A 25,486-nucleotide genomic window follows, 5' to 3' on the forward strand; every position below is an offset into this window, starting at 1 on the left:
TACTGTCGGTAATACCTCGACCATGGGTCCTCGACCTCGACCTCCACTCATTTTCAGCATCCTCATCAAGAACTGCTCGATTGTTTGATCAGAGAAATTCCCAGCCCAGAATTAATTAGCTCGGCGGATTGTGAAGTAACCTTTGTCAGTGAACAAACTATACTCATCAGGTGGCATGACTGTTGATGGATTCCATCTGCTGGAGGTAGAGTCTGGCAGATTTGGCATAAGGAAGATGACCAGCTGCGTGGAAATGTGGAATCATCTCCCTTACACTGTGAAGGTGGAGCTTCCAATCACCTGTCCTCTCAGCTCTGACAAAGTTCAGCATCAGGATAACCTGATGGACGTATTGCACCCATAGCTTGCCAGTTCTACTATGGCTAGCTGCTTGGTCAAGCTGTTGTGACAGTAGTTGGTGGAACTGCGTAACAATTTCGTCCTCTTCTACATTAGCGGTGCCTACATCTTGGTGAATAGTGTTGTCGTGCACACAGGCCAGGTGTTCTCTGTCAGTCTGGTTTAACGAGTCAGACTTCTCCAGCAGGACACTTATGAGAGCTAACAAGGAGAGAATGTGAGCCCGCACTGCTCGAGAGTAAGCATGGCCAGTCAGCATGTGTACCACAGACCCATTGGCATACACTCTTCCCCACAGTTCCGCTAACCCACTCCCTGACATGATATGGCCTATACTACCAAGATATGACATCAAAGATGAAATCCACCAAGTCGAACAATCACTCTGTCCAAGTCGTTGGAAGCAGCAACTATTTCTGAAGCCTTCTGGAACAAAGTCTGATCAAAAGTTACAGGACAGATTTTCAGATCATGTTTTTCACTTTGTTCTTGGGCAAAACACAGTGCAGAGTAGATGGTGCTGGGGTTACTGGGATCAAGATTGATGAAGGGGAGAGTTTCAATTCTGGAGGTATGAAACTCGACATTCCTCACAACAGTTTTCATGAATCCACTCCAAGGAACTCGAGATGATAGGTTCAACACATACCCAAGCATCCAAACCAAATCAAAAGCTGTCGCTTGAAGAATTTGACTGTCAGAAATGTTCAGAGACTCAACTGTTACACACTGAAGCCCAGGAACTGGCGGTTTGCTGTAAGTCTTGATGGGGATTTGCGCAAATGTACCTAATAGCTCTGTTGATGGTGCTTTCGCTGTGCGCTTGATGGGCGACTTATCCACTGTTCCGTAAGGAGTTACACATGCTATTCCACCCATAGCATGAAATGTGTTGTGACCGGTCAGCGTAGCTACGTTGAAGTCTGCATTGTCAAACACAAATTGCATAAAACCATTCAAGCCATAGGAAGGTTCGCAAGTGGGTATTAGACTTCTCAAAGCGTTGCACTTCCTTGTAATCGTCAGCAAAGGTGATACTGCTCAGGATATCTATCGGCTCACGTGAGGCGTAGTTGCGATGTATGTACAATGCAATGGCAAGTAGCAATGGTGAGCTAAATGACCTCGGCCTGCAGGTTGAAATGATGGAATGGGCTATGGCCGTGCACCGTCTGTTTACAACTCTAGACTGTTTATCCTTCGGATCTAGCAATTTTTGCAAGAAACGCTTTAGTGAGTCAGGAATCAAGGTGTTACCATTCTCAGTGTCTTTCATTGTGGGGTATTCAGTGAGATCATAAATTGATAAGCGAATATCATCAAGAATAATTGATGCAGCCATTTCAATTATTCGATCATTTTCGTTATAATTCCCAGTTGTTCTGTCGGTCACCCACTTTTCACGAAGGATCCGGTGCGCAGAGTCACGAAAACTGACAATGCTTGTCTTTCCAGGGATACTTGTGATGATGTCCTCACCATAACGTTCGTTCAGCTTCTGTTTGAAGTATTTGATGGAATACCCTTCTTCACCTTGAAGAAACGTTTCCATATGTTCCATGAGCACCGAAATAGAAAACTGACATTCATCATTCTCATCTATAAATGAACAGAGTGTATTGAAGGCATAATCTCTTACAGCGTCAGCTGGTTTGCCAACGGATTGTGTTTTCTCAGTATTAGTAAAGAACTCAACACCACAGGCTCTATGGTATTTGGCCTCAGCTGCTTCCAAATCTATGACAGCATCTATTCTCTTGGCAACTTTGTTGCCCCACTCATCACATCTTTCTCTTGCGCGTTTCGAAACACTGTCCTTATATTCAATGGTCTGAACATTGCTGAAGGGTTTCCTTCGTTTGAGTGCGATTTTGCTACTAGTTTCTATCATAGCGGATATATCATATATTTCTTTTTTAGATTGTCCTTGGCACAAGCAACACAATTCAAGCAAGGTCAAGCGCATAACGTCTTAGCGGAGACACAATGTGCCAAAAATCATAAACTTACCAGTAGTATGTTCTTGAGTACTTTAGATACAGTTTGTTCATTTCTCTATCACAATCAAATACATTGATTTGTGATGATGATGCTAAAAGTGACAACACAGTGACGTGAGACTACTACTGAGAAGTCAGGTCATCTAGCGTGACATCATTCACCTATGACGTCACAATACCATCGCGTCGCCCAGTGGGAATAAGACATTATAAAATAAACCTAGTATAAACCTATAATAGAATAAACCTAGGTCCTAAGAGCCTAGATAATGTTTCAGAGTTACGGCCGTTTTTGGCCAACAATGACCTTGATAAATATCATTTGACCTTGAAAATGACACATATAAATCCCATAAACTCATAATGTAATCTTTAAAACAATCCTCGTGCTTGAAAACATGTATTTTGACACCCTGTTTGCATTTCTATCATGTTTTTAGGTGGTAATATGATAAAATGCCAAAATTGCCGCCATTTTGGACGCCATCTTGAATTTCCGCTGAAGCACAAGGGCGATGTCTGGGGACTTTTAGTATGTTATTCAGGACAGTTTTCTGAACATATCCTGAAATTTTCAGCTTTGTTTGAATTTGTTCCGGGTTTCACCTTATTTGGTGCTAATGCTCTTGTATTGGACTATAAGGAAGAACGCTATTGAAAATTGGGTCGCCACGTCAAAATCCAAGATTGCCGCCGCCATGTATGTCTGAACCTTGTGAGCGGAATATCTTGAAAAATAAGCGAAGTACCAACTTCTAATCTGGTGTGTGCGTGTATCTAGGCATAAGGAAGAACCCTATTGAAAATTGGGTCACCACGTCAAAATCCAAGATGGCCGCCACCATATATATATATATATGTCTGAACCTTGTGAGCGAAATATCTTGGGGAAAAAAAAAAACGAACTACTAACTTTTAATCTGGTGTGTGGGTGTATCTCGGCATAAGGAAGAACGCTTTTGAAAATTGGGTCGCCACGTCAAAATCCAAGATGGCCACCACCATGTATGTCTGAACCTTGTGAGCGAAATTTCATGAAATATAAACGAACTACTCATCTAATCTGGTGTGTGGGTGTATCTCGGCATAAGGAAGAACGCTATTGAAAATTGGGTCGCCACGTGAAAATCCAAGATGGCCGCCACCATATATATGCCTGAACATTGTGAGCGACATATCTTGAAAAATAAACGAACTACTAACTTCTAATATGGTGTGTGGGTGTATCTATGCATAAGGAAGAACCCTATTGAAAATTGGGTCGCCACGTCAACATCCAAGATGGCCGCCGCCATGTATGTCTGAACCTTGTGAGCGGAATATCTTGAAAAATAAGTGGAGTACCAACTTCTAATCTGGTGTGGGTGTGTCTCGGCATAAGGAAGAAAGCTATTGAAAATTGGGTCGCCACGTCAAAATCCAAGATGACCGCCTTGCGTCTTCCACTTTGTCAACTCGCATCACTTCACTGGAACGCTTGTTTATATAGTGCATAGTGATGTCATTTGTATATTTATTACTAATCGGTACATATGGTGCTGCTTTGGCACAATGTCGTTTGGCTTGTATATGCAGGCGGACAAGCTGCTTTCTCAGGACTTTGTGCAGATGCTGGATGATATCATTCGTTCTCTGCCACGCCACCGTCAAATTCTTCTTTACTCAGCCACATTCCCTCTGAGTGTGCAGAAGTTTATGGTAAGCCTCTTTATAGCAAGTGTGTGCTGTTTAATTTATTTTTATTAACTCTTCCACCATTATTAACTCTTCCATTAACTCTTCCACTCTTCCACCACTCTTCTTCCACCATTAACTCTTCCAAATACACATATCCATGTGTATTTTACCAGCTTGGGCAGATTTTTATTACGTTTCGTTTGTCATCTTTTAGTTATCTGACATGCCATATATATTGAGGGAGTTTAATATGTCCATTGCTGAAATGCTTTGGGTTATGGAAGGAATTGAGCGATTGCTTTTGCTTTAAAGTATTCGTACAAATGGATACGGATCACTTTGTGGTAAAGACTTGCTGGTGTAGGGCATCATTGAGGAAAAATTGGTCGTGAAAAGCAAACTGCTTTGTCAAAGGAAAGCTTACATCTCTCATAATGCTGGAGTTAAAAACATTGTTTCCAACAAAGGAGCAAAAATTGATTGCTACACAAAGCTGTGGAAAGATGCTCTTGGCATTCCAAAATGACTAAATGAATAAATTTGATGATAAATAAAATCCCTTAATTCTGGTCACTCGATTCAAATTTGGCTGGACACTTGGCAAGAAGAACCAACAACCAGTGGACATCAATAATTTCAAACTGGCAACCTTGAAGGCCCTGTAGGAAGTGGAGAACAAAATCGGATGGAGATTTTAAAAAATTATACTGGAATGCAATGGTTTCAAATTGTATGAAATAGAACAAAATAGACCATATTCTTCATCCTGCTGGAAGCTCTTCATCCTGCAGTAGAACATTTGGGCTTGTTAAAGGTCATTAACTTTTTTTTTTTATTGCTTGTATTTTTAGTTCGCTACCGTAAAATGGGGTGAAGGGACAGCAAGGTGAATAGGGACACAAACCGAAAAAAGTTCGGAAACTTTTTTCGCTGAAAATTGATAACCATACTGATTTGTTGATATTTGGGTTGAAAGTGTTCTCTTGTTTTTTTAAAAAGCAACTTTTAGTCCCTATTAACCCCATATATGGGTTAAATAGGATTTTTATGGCTGTCCCTATTCACCCCGTTTTATGGGTGAATAGGGACAGTCACTGAGGTCAGAGGAGAGGAGAAGGTCGTTGGTGATTTTGAGGAGAGCAGTTTCAGTACTGTGGTTGGAGCGGAATCTGGATTGGAATGTTTCATACAGGTTATTGGCAGAGAGGTGATGTTTGAGTTGAGTGCCTACAGCGTGTTCCAAAACGGTTTGGCGTTTGGTTGGCCAAAAAGGCGACAAAAAGGGTTGGCGGCAGGAAGGGCATCCGGCCGTAAAACATTGCTTCAAAAAGGGGACCAAAAAAAAAAAACAACAACAACCCCACGGTCCCCGAAAAAGGCCAACCCCCGCTTTGCGGGGAAAAATGGCCTCAAGGTGGTTACTGATACAAAAAAATTATAATCAAGAAACAATCCTGAGTTTCCAACTTATTGCTAAATTGATAGCTCAGATGGATGCACATAATATGCACCCATAATATAAACCATGGTGCCAATGAAAAAAAAATATGGGATAAAAAGTTTCTTCAAACTGTCCCTATTTCTTGATAATTATTTTTTTGTATTAGTGACTGTCCCTATTCCCCCGTAAAACGGAGTGAATAGAGACAGCCATAAAAATCCTATTTGTTCCTATTTAACCCATATATGTGGTTAGTATGGACTATAAGTTGCTTTTTTTTAAAAACAAGAGAACACTTTCAACCAAAATATCAACAAATCAGTATGGTTATCAATTTTCAGCGAAAAAAGTTTCCGAACTTTTTTTCAGTTTGTGTCCCTATTCCCCCCCATTTTACGGTACTGGTTTCACTGGAGGGGACTATCGTTTTGCTCTTTGTCCATCCCACTTGTAGTTTTCCAGACTTTTCCCCATACCCTATAACATAATCAAATGAAACTTGGTACATAGTTTCATTATGATAACTAACAGAACTAGTTTGAGTTTTGAGGTGTCCCTCCAATTTACCATGAAGTTATACCCTTTTTTGATGTAGAAAATATCACATGCTAGATATCACAATTGCAAGACATTAATGTCTCAAACAAGAACATTCATTGGGATGGATAGGGTACTGTTTTTGCAAAGCAATTCTCGCTGTATTTAAATCTCCCCCCCCCGCCCCCTTCCTTCCCTTCCCAATGTGGCCCGCTTCGGGGTTTCACTACGCTGCGTGGCTTTTGCTTGAGATGATGCAATTGAGTGACTTCACACCATCCAAATAACCCACCTATCCTGCCGGAGGGTATAAAACCGAGGTTGAGCCAAAATGTCATCATTCGTTCTACTCTGATAGAGCTCGTGATGATCGGGTGGGGGTGGGGTGGGAATGACCTTCTCCAGCAACATGTCACCTACAAGCCTTTCAAGGACTGTCTGTGGCACTGCTGGTTGGAGTGGATGATTGAGGGGGAGAACACTTGCACCAAGGGAGGTTGTATGAGACGCTGACCTCCCAACCATCTGCTCCTGGATAGTAAATGTATGGGAGATGCTGCTGTCAACGATCGTCCGTCTGTTCCCTCTGAAATGCTGTTTATCCAAATGCCTTGCTGGGATAGAGATTGTGCTCTGGGAGAACCTGGCTGGCATTTACTTGAAGTAGAGCCATGACTACGTCGAACTATGACTATGTCTTCTATCGATTTGGATGAAGAGCTGCATGCTCTCTTTGAGGAGAAGTGACGAGGACTTCCTGGGCTTCACCTGAAAAGTTTGGGATATGAATCATAAGCTAATGCTTACAACAAAAGTCTAAGGGCCACAAATGGGCAAGAAAGGGATGTTTGAAGAAGCAAATTCCCCATCCTGCTTTCTTTTTATTTCTTCTTCAGTTTGAGTTGCATAGTGTAAACAACCCCTTCCCTCTACCCTACCACCCCCACAGGAGGTATGAACAATAAGGGTGTGGTTTGTATGGATATTTGCGGTAATCTTTCTCTTCTATAAATATAGTGAAAACTCCACTTAAAAATCTTAATCATTCACTATATAAATGTGGTGAACATCTCGTATTTTCATGTCTAAATGAAGACATCAACACTACAACTTACACTTACAATCATGGAAACAAATAAAGCTTTATTTGGTGTTTCCATGTCTTTATTTGGTGTTGTATAACATTGTTATGCATTCTCAGTACTGTACTTATATTGTAATAAGATTAAAACGCCTTTAATCACAAGCAAAAATAAATAAATAACAAACTCAGGACCACCTTATCTACTGTTTATCTTGCTCAAACGTTAAAGTATTATGAAAGATGAGCGGAACCTACCTGTCGCTTTGCTGATGTCCCAGTTGGTTTGGGGGGTAGGGAGGTGGGGACGAGAGGGAATTGGAAGGGCTGATGCTAAAATAAACTGTCATACTTTGGACATATGCATGTAGAAGTCAACCATGCTGGGTACGGTTGAGGGAAGAGATAGACCTTGTGCTGGATGGTATAAAGGCCGCAACCAAGCTGTCTCTGACAGTGTCGGGAAGCAGTACAGGAGAGGGATGTTTGGAGAGATCTGAAAATGTCACCAGAAGTTGGCCATGACTTGACAGAACTAGATAACTAGAGTAATCTTAATGGATGTTCATGTTATGAAATGAGACCCCCTTCAAGCTTCTTATTTAGACTTGGCAAGAATTGTACAGTAACCCTCGAATATGACTTTTTTTTTTCTGCCAATCATGGGTAACCTATTGTAATCCAATTTTGTCATCGTGTGATTTCATTTCGACCAGTCGCGGTTTTTGAGATGAGTTGTTTGTGTAGATCCTGTGCGTGTACGATTACCTGGCTCTCATTGCAAGCTTTTTGTTTTTTGTGCATTATTTTTAATGGCTCCCAAATGTAAAGCAATGGACACAGTTGGTTATGCCAAAAGGCAGAGAAAGGTGATTACATTGGGCAAAACGATAGTTGTTAAATTGTTTGGCTTGAGCTGAAAGTGTGGCATCTGGGCCACCATTACAGAATAAAGTGCGGTATATTCGTAAAAGTGAGTGCGATATCCGTTGAAGTGCTGCCATGAGCGCTCTGTAAACCACAAACATCTCGTTCGTCTTGTAATCCTTGTGTTGAAAGGATGGAAAAATGGTTCAATATTTGTATCAAGGACCAAACCCAGAAAAAAGTGCCTTTATGTGGACCTGTGATATGGGAGAAAGCATTGAGGATATACCAACGTTTCAACAAAGCAGCCCAAGGCTTAAGTTCAACTACGGCCACCCACACGCTCTACACCTGCAAGGGCTGATTTGACAAGAAGAAAAAAAATAGATTCTGCCAAAATTAGTCGGAAGCAGCATCAGCTGACGATGATGCTGCAAAAAATTATCAGCTTCAGCTTATGGAACTAAGGCGCGATGTTTTAATGCCGGAGCAGGTTTTTAATGCCGATGAAACTGGTTTATTTTAGAAGATGATTATGCCGTCTCATACCTTCCTGTCCGAGGAAAAATCTGCTATCTGTTCAAGGTAGCCAAGGATCGACTTGCCCTTGTCCTTTATGCTGTAGGTGACTTCGTTGTAAAGAAGATCCTGCTCTTCTGATCAACAATCCCCATTTCCTCAAAGGGAAGAAGAAAAGCCAATCCCCTTGTATTTTGGTGTTCAAACGAGAGTGTGGGTTACTGCCGCCATGTTCACCGATTGGCTAATTAACTGCTTTGTCCACGGGGTGGAAAACTACCTGGCATTGAAGAACTTTGCATTCAAAATTTTACTCATCTTGGACAATGCATCAGGTCATCCAGAAAGCCTGCAGTTTGTGGACCCCAACGTGGAGGTCGTCTTCTGACCTCCCAACACGCCCTCCCTCTTCCATCCGATGGAAGGAACTCTGAATCCCACCAAGATTGATTTTATGGAGGAGGATCTGGACTAACTCGTATGCTTGACTGGAAAGTGATGAGGAGGTGATGGTGCTGGAACCTCTAATGACCAAGATGCTTGCCATGGTGTTGCAAATGAGCAAGGCCCTGGTGGACAAGGATTTTGCAATCGAGCCATTCATGGAGAGAGCACAGAATGTAAAATGGTGTTGGAGGCTGCTGTGCTGCCTTGTGTAGAAACTTAAAGGTACCTTCAAGCTAAAGCAAAGCCATTGACCACAAGTCCAGGAACCGACCGACTCTCCCTTTTCCCACTGTCCTTTGGTTTTAACTATCGTGACATTTTCCAAGAACCTAACCCCTGTGATATTTGAGGATTTACTATATATAGTTCATGGTCAAAATGTAGATAAATGTTTGTTCTTCCTCACCTGCATGATATTCATTGCAACCCTGAAGAGTATCAAATTATGAAAAATGTGATGCTTTAGATGTTATATGAGCATGGGCGAAACACGACCTACCGTACGTGTATGGAAATCCATATTTTTGCAACGACCTATATGGAGGTTTCTGTATTTTCATCAGAAAAATATGCCGTCGTTGTTGGAAACAGGTGATATTCTGATATGCCGATTCATTTATTAACCCATTTCATCCGGATGGGGTATAGATGCTAATGCATGACTGATTATGTGAATAGCTCGGGTTTTTTATTTTTGGTTCTTTTTTTATTTTTAACTGGACTATGTCCAGCTGAGTTTTTGTCGACACCCAGTGTCCGTCGTCCGTCTGTTGTCTGTCTGTCTGTAAACAATTTGACGTCTACGCTCAGTCACAAATATTCATAAAAATTTGATGAAACTTGTTATGCAGCATCTTCAAGACATAAACTAGTTTGGGATTGCATTTGGGCGTTGCACGCCCAAAAATGGGTGCGGCAGGGCGGCCATATTGAAAAATCAATTTTTGAAAAATCAAATCTGGTACTTCCTAATGTAGCTAGAAGGCTGAAACTTGGTGTGTAGACAGTATGTAACAAACCTCGACACAAATATTACGGGTTTTGACGGTCCGAAAAATGACCTCGTCGTGACCGATGACATGACGACCTTTAAACATCAGTTTGGACGACGTCCAAGCTCTAAAAGTCACAAATACTGATCAAATTTGATGAAATTTGTGCCTTTTGCCACTTAAAGATATTTGAACATTTTCATTTTTCCGGTTTCCATGGAAACAAGTTGGACATATTGCATTTTGTGATACATTTCGTTTCCGGAGCAGAACTCAAAAACCGTTCAATATATCTTGACCTAACTTTGTACACATTAGTTAGGTGCTGACCTGGTGCCTTTTGCCACTTAGAGATTTTAAAGATTTCCTGTTTAAACATGAGATACCTTCAACGTTACTGTACCTCTTTAGCACATATAAACTATATAGTTTGTGGTTCTATTATGCATATTCTAACCATATTGATATAGACCAGTTGAGTTCAGGTTCCCTGGAACCTCTAATTTTGAATATTCCATATTAAATGCCAAGGCTGTGTGTGTATATATTGTTGCGAATATGGAATTTGGCCTCCATATCCGCTTGTAAATATTCCCCTATTTCTCCAATACTCCCCAACTTTCCCCAATCCCCCATTCCCTAGTCCCATTGCATGTAAATAACACTCAGTAGAGCCGACCTTCCCCTTATTCCCCCATTAAATGTCGTGCCCAGGTCCACCGCACCACACGTAGACAACTTTCGGACATCTTGCTAGTTATTCTTAATCTATGTCAGTTAAGGCCTCGTTTCCATTAATTATGACTCTTCGTTGCACCAGAATGTGATTATATGGCATCAGTAGTGAGTTTAGGACCTTTCCCATACCTCCTTCCATCTTCCATACCTCCTTCCATCTTCTTCCCCAACAATTACAACAACAACAGAGGAGATGGCGGCGGCGCGGGGGAGGATGCGTCCTCACACCGGCTCGATTAGCGCCATTGACCACGCGCTCCACGGGGTTACCACGGAGGGGCTGGCTGTCAGTTCCTCCTCAAGGGCGGAGCCTGGTAACCCCCCGCACCCAATCAGAAGGGCGGACCGATTCCATCTGGGGCGGCGCTAGCGAGCCGAGGGCGTGTCACTCCCCGCCGGATATACGTGGCGACTTAGCGGACGTGACGTGAGATGCGCCCCCAGCTGGAGAAAGAGGTACCTGCGAGCGCTGAGTCAGATGCGCCCCGCCTGAGAAAGAACGTTGCCTGCGATCGCTGAGAGGAAGAGAACCCGCCTGAGAAAGAACGTCCCCTCCGAGCGCTGTGACCTCCCCGCATCTTTGGACCGGACTGTACCCTGCTTTGAGCCAAGAGTGCACCTTGAGCCATCGCTATCTGCCTTTCCTTGCCGTGTGAGTCAGCCGTTGTCCCGTTTACCTGTCGTCTGTCCGGGGTTAATATAAGAGTGTGTCTAAGTGCTTGTCTTCCTGTGATATACCTCTAGCCCCTGTAATCTAACCTTTCCTTACGAATATAATTGAGAATCGAAACATTGGTGTCTGTCATTATAACCCAGCCGGGTGTCTTCTTTTTCCTTATTGAGCCAGCGTGGCGCGGCTTCGTCAACGTTCGGGTACAATCGGGTAATTTGTGCGGACACGACGGCCATTCCGCTCGGCCCACCTTAACATCAAAGTCGTGTCTGTAACAATATATATACATATATATATATATATATATATATATATATATATATATATATATATATACACATACACACACACACACTTGGCATTTAATATGGAATATATATATTTTCTTGACTTGGGTTTACTTTCTTAACTCAGTATATCAATCTGGTGAGTTTCTTTTACACTTTGGTGATTTATTTGTTAAAAGAACCATGTCACTGATTGTCTGTCGCAGCAAGAAGTCAACAACAGGATTATATCACAGGTGGCGTGGCAGAATGTACGGACAGGTGCATTTGACGATTGGCTTCACAGTCGGGTATACAAGGGTTGTTGCGTTCTGTATTAGTGGAAAACAACTGCTGCACATCTCCAAAAGTTATTGCCGCTTCCTCTGGAGATGGTCCGTCAACTCGACAATGCTGTTTGTCATGGAGTGGTGGCTTTACGAAATTACGGCATGAAACAGCGTGCTATTGCTCGGCAGTATGGCATCACTCAAGGTCAGGTGTCAAAGATCCTGAAACGAAATGCTCAGAGGGGTGTCCCTACTCCAATAGCGAGGCCAGGACGTCCCCACAGAACCACAAGGAGGGATGATCGCCAGCTGCACCGGTTAGTCCGCAATGGCCGTACCAAGTCAGCTAATCGGCTTAGGGCTGAGTGGCAGCAACTGACAAATGTGCCTGTATCCAGAAGGCGAGTCAACCAACGACTGGTTCAAGCAAGCTATCGTGCCAGGCGTCCCCTGAGAAAGCCACGCCTGACCAGACAACACAGCCAGCGCCGATTGCAGTGGGCCAGAGAGCACTGTCAATGGCAGCCAGGACACTGGAATCACGTGACCTTCAGTGACGAGTCTAGATTTCTGGTCTATCGTCAAGCTGGCCCCGTCCAAGTGTGCAGACAAGTGCATGAAGCCCACAACGAAGATTGCATAGTGCCAAGAGTCCAAGCTGGTGGTGGTGGGGTGACCGTTTGGGCTGCTTTTCATGCAGGGGGCAAAACTGACCTGGTTGTTCTGAATAGAAACCTGAACCAGTTCAAGTCCAGGGCCATTCTGGAAGAAACGTTGCTTCCATTTGCTCGTGCAGCCTTTCGAGGAAACTTTGTCTTCCAAGATGACAATGCACGGCCTCATCGTGCTCGCATGATCCAACACTTTCTTGCTGACCGTGGTGTAGATCATATGGAGTGGCCTGCCATGTCCCAAGATATGAATCCGATAGAGAACTTGTGGGCAGAATTAACGCGTCAAATCGACCACTTGGACCAGCAGCCGACCTCTGTGCGTGAATTGCAGCAGGCTATTGTCACTGCATGGCAAGCGATTCCTGTCCAAACCTTGGCAAATCTCGTGAACAGCATGCCTCAACGTGTATGCGCGCTCCTGAATGCTCGTGTGGGGTACACGAAGTACTGAACTGTAATTTTACTGTCGGTAATCCCAGTCGTAATTACCTTCGCAAAAGCGGAAGGTTATGTTTTGATCGCTGTGTATTTATTTGTATGTCTGTGTGTGTGTATGTTAATCGCATAACTCAAAAAGTATTCAACCGAATTGCATGAAATTTGGTGGGATGATTGGTTATTATACGGGACACATTTGATTAGATTTTGGGAAACAGATTTGCTCAAATTCTGACTATTTTTAACTCGATCGTATTTCACTCAAAGTTATGAGCGACTGAAGAAGAAGATGTCCATCCTGGACGTCATCACTATAACGCGATCTCCCGCGATCATTTCAACCTCAAAAAAAATTATAATTGCAGATTTGACAATAGATGAGGCATATTAACAAACGAATGAAACAGATTTGCTCAAATTCTGACTATTTTTAACTCGATCGTATTTCACTCAAAGTTATGCGCGACTGAAGAAGAAGATGTCCATCCAGGACGTCATCACTATAACGCAATCTCCCGCGATCATTTCAACCGCGATTGTAGTCTTTTATTTTGGCAACAAAAGTAGCTGCGGCGAAGGTATGCGCTCTACCGAGTGCCCGTTCTAGTTGAACTTTTGTTTTTGTTAAAAAAAAATTTGGCTTTTTGTTTTTGTTTTTTTTTGTATACAAGATCGAGGCTCGTGAAAGAGCGAACATTAATCACACAGAAAGACAAACACACACAAAACAAATAACATCGGGAGCGGTAGACAAGATGGGGAGAGGGGGAAGGACACAAACACAACATTTGAGAGCAGGGACCGAGAGACATGGAGACATCGAGAGAACTGTGGGAGGGAGAGGGCTTTGGGGGGAGGCATGGGAAGGGGGGGGGGGGGGGTGGGAGAGGTATAAAACATATGGACACTGCCAAGACTTCCAGGAAAGAAGTTGGAATTTCAAACAAGGTGGATCTGGGGTGAATTAGTGGGGGTAGAAAAGATCAAGGTTTTGGATGGGGGAAGATAAGAGATGGTGGTGAACAGCTGTTTTGAAGACCTGGAGGGAGGAGTGTGATTGAAGTGAGTGTGGGAGTTTGTTCCAGAGGCGGGAGAAAAGAGGAATGAAAGAGTGAAGGTGAGCAGAGAGCCGAGATTTCGGCAGTTTAACCATCAGAGGGTGGCTGGCAGATCTTGTGCGACCTGTAGGAATATTTGGGGGACAGAGCACAGAGAGCTGGGGGAGCAAGGCCGGAGAGGAGTCGGTAGAAGACAGAAAGACCACCTACCTGCCTGCGGTGAGTGAGTGAAAGGCCCTCAGAGATAGCTTCATCGCGGGAGATTCCAATGATTCTGAAAGCTTTGGATTCAACAGCGTGAAGCCGAGCCAGGTGTGAGGCAGGAGCACCAGCCCATAGGGGAGAACAGTATTCCATTGAGCTGCGGATGAAAGCCTTGTATGTGGTGAGGAGCTCAGGTGTGCCTAGGAAGGACTTCGCACGACGGAGGATGCCCAGTCGGCGACTGGCTTTGGAGGCCAGCTTGGAAATGTGGTTTTCCCAAGAAAGATCATGGCAGATGGTGAGACCCAAAAGCTTGAGCGACAGAACTTCTTGGAGAGGATTGTTGAGAAAGTAGATGGGAGGGTTGTCCAGTCGATCTTTTCGGAGAGACATAGTAAGAGTGTGAGATTTGTCAGGATTGAAAGACATGTTCCACATGTTTGACCAGTCTGTGATTTTGTCCAGGTCTTCAGAGAGTGAGGAGGCTGCAGACTGCCGATCTGAGGGAAGAGGAATGGAGATACTTCTGGCTAATGTGCAAAATAGAGATACTTCTGGAAAACGCACAGAAGTTTAACACAGTACTGTCCGTGAATTGAGTTCGATATCAGTTTACATCACTTTCAAGGATCAATTTATTTGTTTCGAAATGTCAAATGTGGTTTTTGTTTCTTTTAAAGGTCACATTAACAAAATCTAGAATAATTTCAACATAATTCCAATGAACTTTTGGTTCTAAGACATCTTGTAAAGTAAGTTCACCCCCACAAAAAAAATATTCCATATTAAATGCCAAGTCTATATATATATATATATATATATATATATATATATATATATATATATTCAATGTCTATCATTCAAATGGCACAATTTTGGCACTGAATACCTTGAATAGGTCAGGATTACTGTGCTTAAATGACTTGCTCCATATGTTTTCCACATTTGGAAACAACACTTGAATTCAATGGGCAAAATGTTTGACCACTAACTCGTTCTGCAGTATGAATTAAGTGAATTATATCTAATTTTTGCATTATTCTTCAATGTATTTTGGTCTTCCTCTGTAGTCATCCATCAGATAGCCCCAAAGATAGAAATTTGGTGAGTGGGGTCTGTTCAATAGAACTTAGTCTTAAACTGAAGACCGACTTCAGTGTGTGTTGAGCTATTTCAGTTAATCATTTAATATGGGTAGTGGCCCCTTCCTGTTGAAACCATTGTTCCCCTCTCATAACCCCACTATGAAACACCTATGACCCTCCAAAACTTCCCAAGAACTTGGATGTAACATTTTTTTGCAAGTGGATGCCTTGCCTGTCCCCGAACCAGAAAGGACACTGGAGATTATATTTGACCCGGGCAGTCCATTCTTGAGTGGAGAGGTCATCCGACCATTATGGTGGGGGAGGGGAGAGGAGTGTCAGTCCCCAGTATATGCACAGTTCTTGGAGTTGACATGTCCAGAAAGTAGGACATGGGTCATCAGTCAAGGAAGTTGGGGCCATTCTTCAATCTAGTCTGCAAACAACTGGCACATTCATTCTTTTCTGCATCTGTGTTGCAGTCAGTTTTGTTTAACCTGAATTCTGAATGTTTGACATTGTGGTTGAGAATTCTTCTCCATAAGTAGTGTGAAATTTCAAGATCTTGACTCGGATGCAGACAATTCTTTGGCTTTCTGCCTGCTGAATGACGAATAAGATCAATGTTTTCAGGAGACTTTTCATCTTGAGAATGTCCTGTTCCTCCTTCACTGTTGGTCCTCTAGCTGTTTTATTATTTTGTTTCGGTGCCATTTGCTCAAACTTTTGACCCTGGCAAATATCCACAATTGATAAACCAGACCCGGTGTTGTCATGGTTGCTGTCAGCTCCAAGTATGGGAGGTCAGTGCTCCAAACCCTGGCTGAGGCGTACCAGACTTTAAAAATGGTAATTTGTTGACTCTGCATTTCTCTCCGGCCTTGCTCCTCCAGCTCTCTCTGGGCTCTGTCCCCCAAATATTCCTACAGGTCGCACAAGATCTGCCTGCAACCCTCTTATGGTTAAACTGCCAAAATCAAGACTCTGCTCTCCTTCACTCCTTCATTCCTTCATTCCTCTTTTCTCCTGCCTCTGAAACAAACTCCCTCACTCTCTTCAATCCCACTCCTCCCTCCAGGTCTTTAAAACAGCTGTTCACCACCATCTCTTATCTTCCCCCATCCAAAACCTTGATCTTTTCTACCCCTGCTAATTTCACCCCAAATCCCCTTTTTTTAAATACCAACTTCTTTCCTGGAAGTCCTCGGTGTACTTGTGTTTGTACTTCTCCCACCCCTCCCCTTCCCACGCCGCCTCCCCCCAATCCCTCTCCCTCCCACACATCTCCCAATGTCCCTGCTCTCAAATGTTGTGTGTATGTGCTTCCCCTTCTCTCCCCATCTTGTCTACCACTCCCCTTTTTATATACTTTGTTTGTTTGTCTGTTTGATTTGTTTGTGTGATAAATGTTAGCTCTTTCACGAGCCTCGATTATGTATTTAAACAAAAAAAAAAAAAAAAAGGATAGAGCATGGACAATACCCCATCGATTGGTATCCATGGGAAGGAAGAAAATCCTCCTGAAGAAATGCCCTTCTGAGCCGTGAGAAAAGCGGTGCCATTGACGTCGCTGATATCCTGAGTATCCCATGAAGTGATGTCTCTTCCCCTAATTGTAATAGCTGTGACTGTTAAATGTTTGTTTTGTCAGTATGTTCATGTCCATGTGAGTGGCAGCTCCATTATGAGCCTTAGACCTTGTATTAAAAAAAACATCCTTTGAAAATCCTGAAATATAATAAAAGTGCCTTTGTTGTTTGTTGGTTAAAGTACTTTCGAAGCAGGCACTTGTTGGTTAAAAGGTGCTTTAAACTGCTAATTGATAGTCTGCTTTGCCCAGAAACCTCATGATAATACTTGTGATTAATTTACGTACATGCATGCATGCATACATACATACATGCATAAATACAAGAGACAAAATATGAACCCTTGGCAAGAAGACTTTCAGGCTAAGTTTCTGATTGTCTTGTCGTTGCCTTTATTTTGTTGAGCAGAACAGGCAGCTGCAGAAGCCGTATGAGATAAACCTCATGGAGGAGCTGACTTTGAAAGGCATCACGCAGTACTATGCCTATGTGACGGAGCGACAGAAAGTTCACTGCCTCAATACGCTCTTCTCCAAGGTAGCGAACTGATTCCAACTTCTCCTGATAGTTGTAGTTTGCTTGGGAAGATGCTGCAAAATTTGTTGCAAACTACCAAATTGCTAATTTTTTTCTTTGCAATGCCATCTTGCATGGCACTTGCTCTTCTCCCACCTTTAGCTACAGATCAACCAGTCGATAATATTTTGCAACTCGACTCAGCGCGTGGAGCTCCTTGCGAAGAAGATAACACAGTTGGGATACTCGTGTTTTTACATCCATGCCAAGATGAAGCAGGAACATCGGAACCGTGTGTTCCACGATTTCCGCCGCGGAGAGTGCCGCAACCTCGTGTGCTCCGGTGAGTTTCGCTGTTGCCTTTTATTTCCCCGCTTTTATGCAATGTTAACTTTTGTGCTCTGAGTCTTGCGATGTCTATGCCCATCCCACCCATCCCTTTCTTTTCGCCAGATCTGTTCACCAGAGGCATCGATATTCAGGCAGTGAATGTGGTAATTAACTTCGACTTCCCAAGAAATGCGGAAACTTACTTGCACCGCATTGGCCGTTCTGGTTTGTAGACTTTAATTTTGATTTTTATGAATCTCTGAAATGCTTGCATCTAATTGTTTTATTTTCATGTGATGGTGTTTTACTTGCAATTAAAAAAGTGGCAAACATGCAAGCTGCTTCACCCCTCCCTCATTGCAGTAACTGGAGACCTGCATAGCACTTGACACTATCTGACATCGAGTCTTGATAGTTAAACTCTCTGCCAAGGATATTAGGGTCCTCACTGATTGGCTTGTGTGTCTGTGCTCGCTGCTCAGTGTCTCCTCTGGTTGCAGTATTTCTTGCCTTTTCCTTGTCGTTGCTGGTTCCCTTGAGGCAATGTCATGAGGCATCCTGTTCTTTCTTGACAGTTATCCAATTGGCCTCTGGAAAACCTGTCACTTTGCAGATAATTATTTGCTGGAAAGTCTCACCAATATGTTAGCCAGCAGGCTACAGCTGCATCCTTGTATGCTGATTAGTCCAGTCAAACTGCAGAAACACCCACCACAAATTGCAACAGAAATGAAACCTGGTGTATTTTGTTGCTTGAAGGTATCTTAATGACATACTAAAAGTATAACATACCACTCCAAAGAAACTATTTGGAGTGGAACTTATTTTTTTTTAGGGTTCAACATATGACCCGTCCAGTAGCCTTGACCGCTATATACAAAATTCACAAAATTACGTAACTCCTCAACCATTCATCAGAAATGGACAAATCTGGTGTCTTTACCCATGTTTTCAGGGTCAATCTTTCAAATGAAAACACCATTTAGGCCGTAACGTGGCCCTAAGTACCCATATATGGTTTCACGCTTCATTCTTATATACGGAATACATGCAAACAACCGCCGAGTCAACATAGCATATAGTCGAACATTATATGAGGAACATCATGTATGGTCAACATGTTTGGCAAGTTACATTTAACTGTCACTGTCCTCTTTATCATCTACGTTATCATTTGACATGTTTTGGCAAATGCCTCTGCATCCTGAACAAGCCGATGAACATTCCAGTCCCTGTCGGCGGCACCCACGGTGTAGTGTACCACAGCCTGACGTGCAGGTGCAACTGACCAATCTCAGCAATGACTGAGGGGCAGGATCCAAGTCTGAGGTCACGGGTGTCAAGCGCCCATCCAAAACCTTCCATCCCCACTCTTCAGCATCCAATGTGTTACCCTTCCATTGTTGGATCTGATGGAACACTCGGTGGCTGTGATACTTTAAAGTTGCCGCAGCTGTTGGCGGCAACATGTTGGGGTGGATGGCTTTTTTGCGTGTAATGACCAGCTCCTGAAACCGTAGATATCTCATGTTATTAAGGTGGTCATTCTCCTTCCCTTTGTATAAAGTGACCATGGCCTTCTCTCCAGCTTTGATGACCTGATCCTTTGATGACTGTCTATTTCCGAATAGTTCAGCCTATTCTGTGTTGTCATTGACCAGTTTCAAAGCAACTGCTTTTCCAACCCCGAATATCCTCGATGTCGTGTCACACCCCAGGAAAGCATGCACAAAAAGAATATTCTCACAGATGTTCTGCCCTAGTGTGTCCCTGATGAGATTGACCCCCATACATTTGACACCTGCTCCTTTCTTTGGTTCGGGTCGAAAGTAGATATTGTGCTTGTTTCTGCCAGCAAGATGAATTAGCAGAACAAGCAGGTCAGTGTCATCACCCACTAGTACTGCTTCGCATGTTTCTGAGATGTCCACTGCTGTTTGGACAATAAGTAAGTCAGCGTCCCCTGCAGCAAATGCTATTTCACAGCCACACCTGACTAGACTTTCCCCCAAAAGGTCAAGGAACCGTACCTTGTTTTCTTGATTTGAGAGGAACTCATTCTTTTTTAACTGCAACTTCATGGATGGATTGAACATCACTTTCTGCCCTTCAAACCCCCCTCGGCGCTGATGTGTGCTGTCCTTTGTTGAAGGCCCTGCCTTATACCCGTCAAATATGACCACTGCCTGACCATAGTGTTTTGTCACATATTTGCTATAATCCTCCAATATCTTGCCATATGTGTCACCCACTTGCCAAGCAATACGATGCAGGAGAGCCCCTCCATCAAGAACATACTTGAAATTCTGACTTGGTGGTGGTTGTGATGGTACAACAGTCCAGATGGCTTTAGCAAGTTGCGCTTTCACGGCTTCTAAGAGTCTGTCCTTCCCTTCAAACAATGCAGGGGGGTAGTTACAGAGTTCATAGGTCAGGGCATTCGCAAGATCATTAGCTTGAGATCCGGTGATGATTAGCCTTTGGAATAGGAGTAAAGGGTCTATTTGGACCACGTCATTACCTATCTTGACTGCTGCCTTAGAATCAAACGTTACAGCTTGGTTCTTTCTCTTGAAAGAATACTGAAGCACAGTTTTTTCGTCCATTTCATTTAGAATGGCCTCTCCGATCTGTTTTGCACAATCAACATTAACCTTTGGTCCAGCTGTGATGCCACTAACTACGTTCCGAAGTGAGCTTTGCCTCAAATGGGGACCTCCATTCAATGAATGACATGAGCTTTTCTGAATCCGCAGTGTCCCTTGTTTGCCTAGATCTTGATTGGTCCTTGTGTTGTTCACTTGTCTCATATGTGACTGACGTCAGCTGCTGCATGGCAATGTTCACTTCTGCGCAAGCAGGTCTTGACAGACACCAAACGAGTCGTTGGATTTCTGTCATGCCCCTCCCTCTCGTAAGACCACCACACGTCTTAAGGCTTCTCATTAGTACCTGCTCAATAACAAGGTCCGGGGACAACCCTCCCCAAAAACGATCACTCCTCCTGACAACGTGTAGTCCCTGGGTGAACTGCCTGAACATCGGGATGTGTGGTTGCCAACTGCGTCATCTTCTGCAGGTACAAGTGTAAGGACTTTGTGTAGAGGTTATGACCAGATGCTGCAAGGTATGGTAACATGGCTTGCAATGTCCCTAGGTGGAGAGACCAATCACCTGTTCGTTCAGATCTGATAAATGTCATCATGATATTAACCATTTCCATATACTGCAGCCACAGTTTGGCAGTGATGTATTTTGCCTCCAGTAGACTTTTTGTGCTTGCTTCAAGTTTCCTTTGCAGAGAGTTCAGCTCTGAAGATGATTTCACTTCCTCCACTGTGGTTTTACCAGAAACAGATCATCGTAGAGGTTTCCTATTGCTTCAAGTTCCTCAGAATTGATGTCTTGGGGTGATATGGACAGCTTTGTTTGGAAAATATCACAGAGCAAAAGTGTATGAAGCACAGAATCGATAAGAAAGTGACCGCGAATGGCACGGGCAACAGCTTTACCACTGAGTATATGTAAAACCGTGTTGCCAGCAAAGATCACTTCCAGGAGCTCTTGAAGGCCTGTCCCCGCCATTAAGTGTCCTATGCTTCCAAGAAAACTCATCAAAGTATGGAACCCCCCTAGTCGTAACATAGAATTCGCTAAAAACCAGCATGTAACTCGAGCGTTAGAAGATGTTGCCAGAGTATTTTAAAAATTTGCCCAAAATATATGCCAGCGCGAATTAGAGGGGGTGGCTCAACTTACCTCTGGCTCAACTATCCCCACTCTCCCCTAGTTACCCAATATAATACTTTAAACACGTCCATATTATTAATAGACCATTAAATTATGCGTTATGGTGTTGTTTTTATTGTTTTATCTTGAAAATTGACAAAGTTATGCCTATCTGAAAATTCTGCTATTTCAGCGTTTTATAATGAAAATGGGTTAAAAACAGATAATTTTAATTATCAAAATTCACCATTTTCCACTGCAAATATGTCATTATACTTTTGATACGTTATCAAGTCGACCTTACTTAGACAAATAGAAGAGGTTTCATTTCTGTTGCAATTTGTGGTTGGTTTTGTCAAATTTTATTTAGATTGACTGGACTAGATGTGGAGAAAACATGAAGCAGATTTTTTACCTTGAATATAGTGTTCAATTTTCCAAGTCCTCAGTTTTTCTATCCATTAGCTTGCTTTTACATTCGTTTCTAGCTTGCTTTTACAAGAACCTCTGGCAGAGATGTGCAGTCTTAGAGCTTCTCGACCAACAATCTGCCATGCTTTTTCTTTGGCCGATCACAAAACCGAGCTCACCTCTAAGGCTGGGAGACTTCTTGGAATCATCTGCAGAGCAAAGTCATTCCTGTTGTTCTGACTTCCTAACAGTGCATTATTCATTGGCAGTGTCATGGAATTTGTTGCTGCCATATTTCACCAGTACCCCTGGAAGCAGTGTAATACTTCACCCTGAGGCTAATTTGTCTTCAACAGGAGGCTGAATTGCAAGGTCTGCTCCCTTCCCACTGCAGACGTTTGTGGCCAAGCACTTTTCTATCCCCTTATTTCTGCTTTTTCCCCTTGTATCAACTATTTTGTTCTTTGCCAGATTGCACACTCGGCTGGTATACCAAACCTTGGTGCCCTCCCCATTTCCAAGTTAACTGCTCACTCTTTTGTTCCCCTCATTGTGGCATTATCTTCCTATGTGGCAAATCGTTTGTTATTTTGTATTTTTATTTATGCTTGCGTGACTCGGCGTGCTCCGCACGCCTCACCACACGTCATTTCAGAGGGGTAGGCATCTTTCACCATTTCGGTGTCTTTTGGGTTTCATGGTGTTTTGGGTCTTCAGGGTCTTTTGGGTCGTTTGTGTCTTCAGAGGCTTTTGGGTCTTAAGGGTCTTCGGTGTCTTTTGGGTCTTCAGTGTCTTTTGGGTCTTTGAGGTCTTCAGGGGCTTTTGGGTCTTAAGGTTCTTTTGGTTCTTCTTGGTCTTTAAGGGTCTTAAGGTATCTTTTTAAGGTATCTTAAGGTCTTTAAGGTATCTTTTTTGTCTTCGGGATCTTTTGGGTCTTCGGGGTGTTTTGGGTCTTCGGGGTGTTTTGGGTCTTCGGGGGTCTGAAGGGTCTTCGGGGGTCTGAAGGGTCTTTGGGGAATTAAAGGGTCATCAACGGTCTGAGGGGTCTCAGCAGTCTTTATGCAATTAAGAGGGTTAACGCAGAGGGTGGTAATTTTATTTGAATAAGAAGAAGACGACGTTTTCGTCGCATATAAACATACATAGCGACATAACCATATACGTTTGCTCTATTATAATGCGATATTATTTGTTTCAAATAACGAGGCATAATTTTTTGCTCACCTGGAATGACGTTCAGGGGAGCTAATGTGAACCGTAAACACTTGAAACTTCTCCGAAACCACCCATGGGATTGCGGCCAAATTCGGCACAAATGATAGTGTTGTGACTAAAGTTTGTTCACGGCATTAAAAAAAAAATCGGTCTAAGGGGTCTACTGGGGGCCAAAGTGGATCCAGGTTTTGACTCCACCCCCCCCCCCCCCCCCCAATCCCCAAAATCTAAATTTGCTTTATCCTCTGAAACTACACACACACTATTTCAATGAAACCACCACAAGTTTGTTCACTGCATTGGAAATATTGGGGTCTGAGGAGGTACAATGCATTCAGAAAGTATTCAGACCCCTTCACTTTTTTCACATTTTGTTATGTTGCAGCCTTATGCTGAAATCGTTTAAATTCATTTTTTCCCTCATCAATCTACACTCAATACCCCATAATGACAAAGAGAAAACAGGATTTTAGAAAGTTTTGCATATTTATTAAAAAGAAAAAACTGAAATATCACATTGCCATAAGTATTCATACCCATTGCTATGACACTTGAAATTTAGCTCAGGTGCCTCCCATTTCTCTTGATCCTCTGAGATGTTTCCACACCTTGATTGGAGTCCACCTGTGGTAAATTCAATTGATTGGACATGATTTGGAAAGGCACACACCTGTCTTTACAAGGTCTCACAGCTAACAATGCATATCAGAGCATTGAGGTCGAAGCCATGAGGTCGAAGGAACTGCCTGCAGAGCTCAGAGACGGGATTGTGTCGACGCACAGATCTGGGGAAGCCTACAAAAAAATTGCTGCTGAATTGAAGGTTCCCAAGAGCACAGTGGTCCTCATCTTACTATAATTCACCAAATGTCTATCCGTCTGTTCGAAGGCACCGCAAAAACGACTCAACCAATCGAAACGATATTTTGTGTGGGTAATCCTGGGATCTCCAAGGGTAAAATAGGCTATTTAGTCTTCCCAATTTCAGCTTTGGTCTCCAGTATTCTCAAGTTTGGACTCCTGCATAACATTCACGTTCGCATAACGTCCATTGTAACGATGTTCTCATTGTGACGATGTATGTGTTCAGGGTAGTGTTTGACGTGACGGTGTGAACGTAATTTCGTAATGCTTTTCGTTTCGTAATCCTTTAATCAACGTTTAATGTTTAATGAACGTTTAATGCCCTTCGATGTCCAGGGCCGCACGCGCGCTGCACTAGACGGGCCAGCGTGTACCTTGCCCTTCGCCGTCAGGCTTGGGTAAACCGCTGAGCCCCATCCATGATGGGGACTGGCGCTTGAGACAGTGTCCTTCATTAAAAGTAAAATAAACGCTGTCTCCATCGATCTTGCCAAGGCCATAACAGCCGTAACGTTTAATCTCCACATGAGAGAATTCCACATAGCTATTTGGGCGGTGAATACGCTAACAGATCGCTGTCTCCATAAATCTTGCCAAGGCCGTAACGGCTATCGGCTCAAAATCCTTTTAACTGTTGATTTGGTACATGTAACGGGAGTACATACGACATAGCGATTGTGAACAATATTATCGATCACGATCATCGTGTATCGATCACGATTTGAAACACGATGGAATAATATTTACCGATATGAACAGTGATGTGGCTTTTATTGAAATTCTAAAGATACTGTTTAGATTTTGGTGATTTGTGTGTGATATGATTCAACGGATGTTTATATGAATCGTTTAAAATAAAGAAAAACCTACAATTTCTGATATTTTGCCTTTTCATTTGGGCTTCCCAATTGGAGCCCCGATAGGGTGGGTTCCGTTGCTAGTAATTCTTCAATGGAAGAAGTTTGGAACAACCAGGACTCTTCCTAGAGCTGGCTGCCTGGCCAATCTGAGCAATCGGGGGAGAAGGGCCTTGGTAAGAGAGGTGACCAAGAACCCGATGGTCACTCTGGCTGAGCTCCAGAGATCCTGTGTGGACATGGGAGAAACTTCCAGAAGGACAACCATCGCTGCAACACTCCACCGATCTGGGCTTTATGGCAGAGTGGCCAGACGGAAGCCTCTCAGTGAAAGACACATGAAAGCCCATAGAATCTTGTTTCTCACAGTCTTGGAGTCCTTTAGGTGCTTTTTTGCAAACTCCATGCGGCCTTTCATGTTGTTTCACTGAGGAGAGGCTTCCGTCTGGCCACTCTGCCATAAAGCCTAGATCGGTAGAGTGTTGCAGCGATGGTTGTCCTTCAAGAAGTTTCTCCCATCTCCACACAGGATCTCTGGAGCTTAGCCAGAGTGACCATCGGGCTCTTGGTCACCTCTTACCAAGGCCCTTCTCCCCCGATTGCTCAGTTTGGCCGGGCGGCCAGCTCT

General features: G+C 43.2%; 1 protein-coding gene across 7 annotated transcripts in view; it reads left to right on the forward strand.

Annotated features, from left to right (window-relative positions):
• The window catches only part of DDX6 (DEAD-box helicase 6), a 119,610-nt gene that overhangs the window by 89,424 nt on the left and 4,700 nt on the right, over nt 1–25,486 (forward strand). For all 7 annotated transcript variants that reach the window (XM_078782162.1, XM_068122975.2, XM_068122981.2 and 4 more), the window contains 4 exons: nt 3,936–4,058; nt 17,345–17,473; nt 17,615–17,795; nt 17,906–18,007. In XM_078782162.1, coding sequence (XP_078638288.1) covers nt 3,936–4,058; nt 17,345–17,473; nt 17,615–17,795; nt 17,906–18,007 — 535 coding nt within the window. The remainder of the gene's footprint in view (nt 1–3,935; nt 4,059–17,344; nt 17,474–17,614; nt 17,796–17,905; nt 18,008–25,486) is intronic.

This window comes from Myxine glutinosa, chromosome 7, assembly GCF_964187855.1.
Source record: "Myxine glutinosa chromosome 7, kmMyxGlut1.1, whole genome shotgun sequence".
NCBI lineage: Eukaryota > Metazoa > Chordata > Myxini > Myxiniformes > Myxinidae > Myxine > Myxine glutinosa.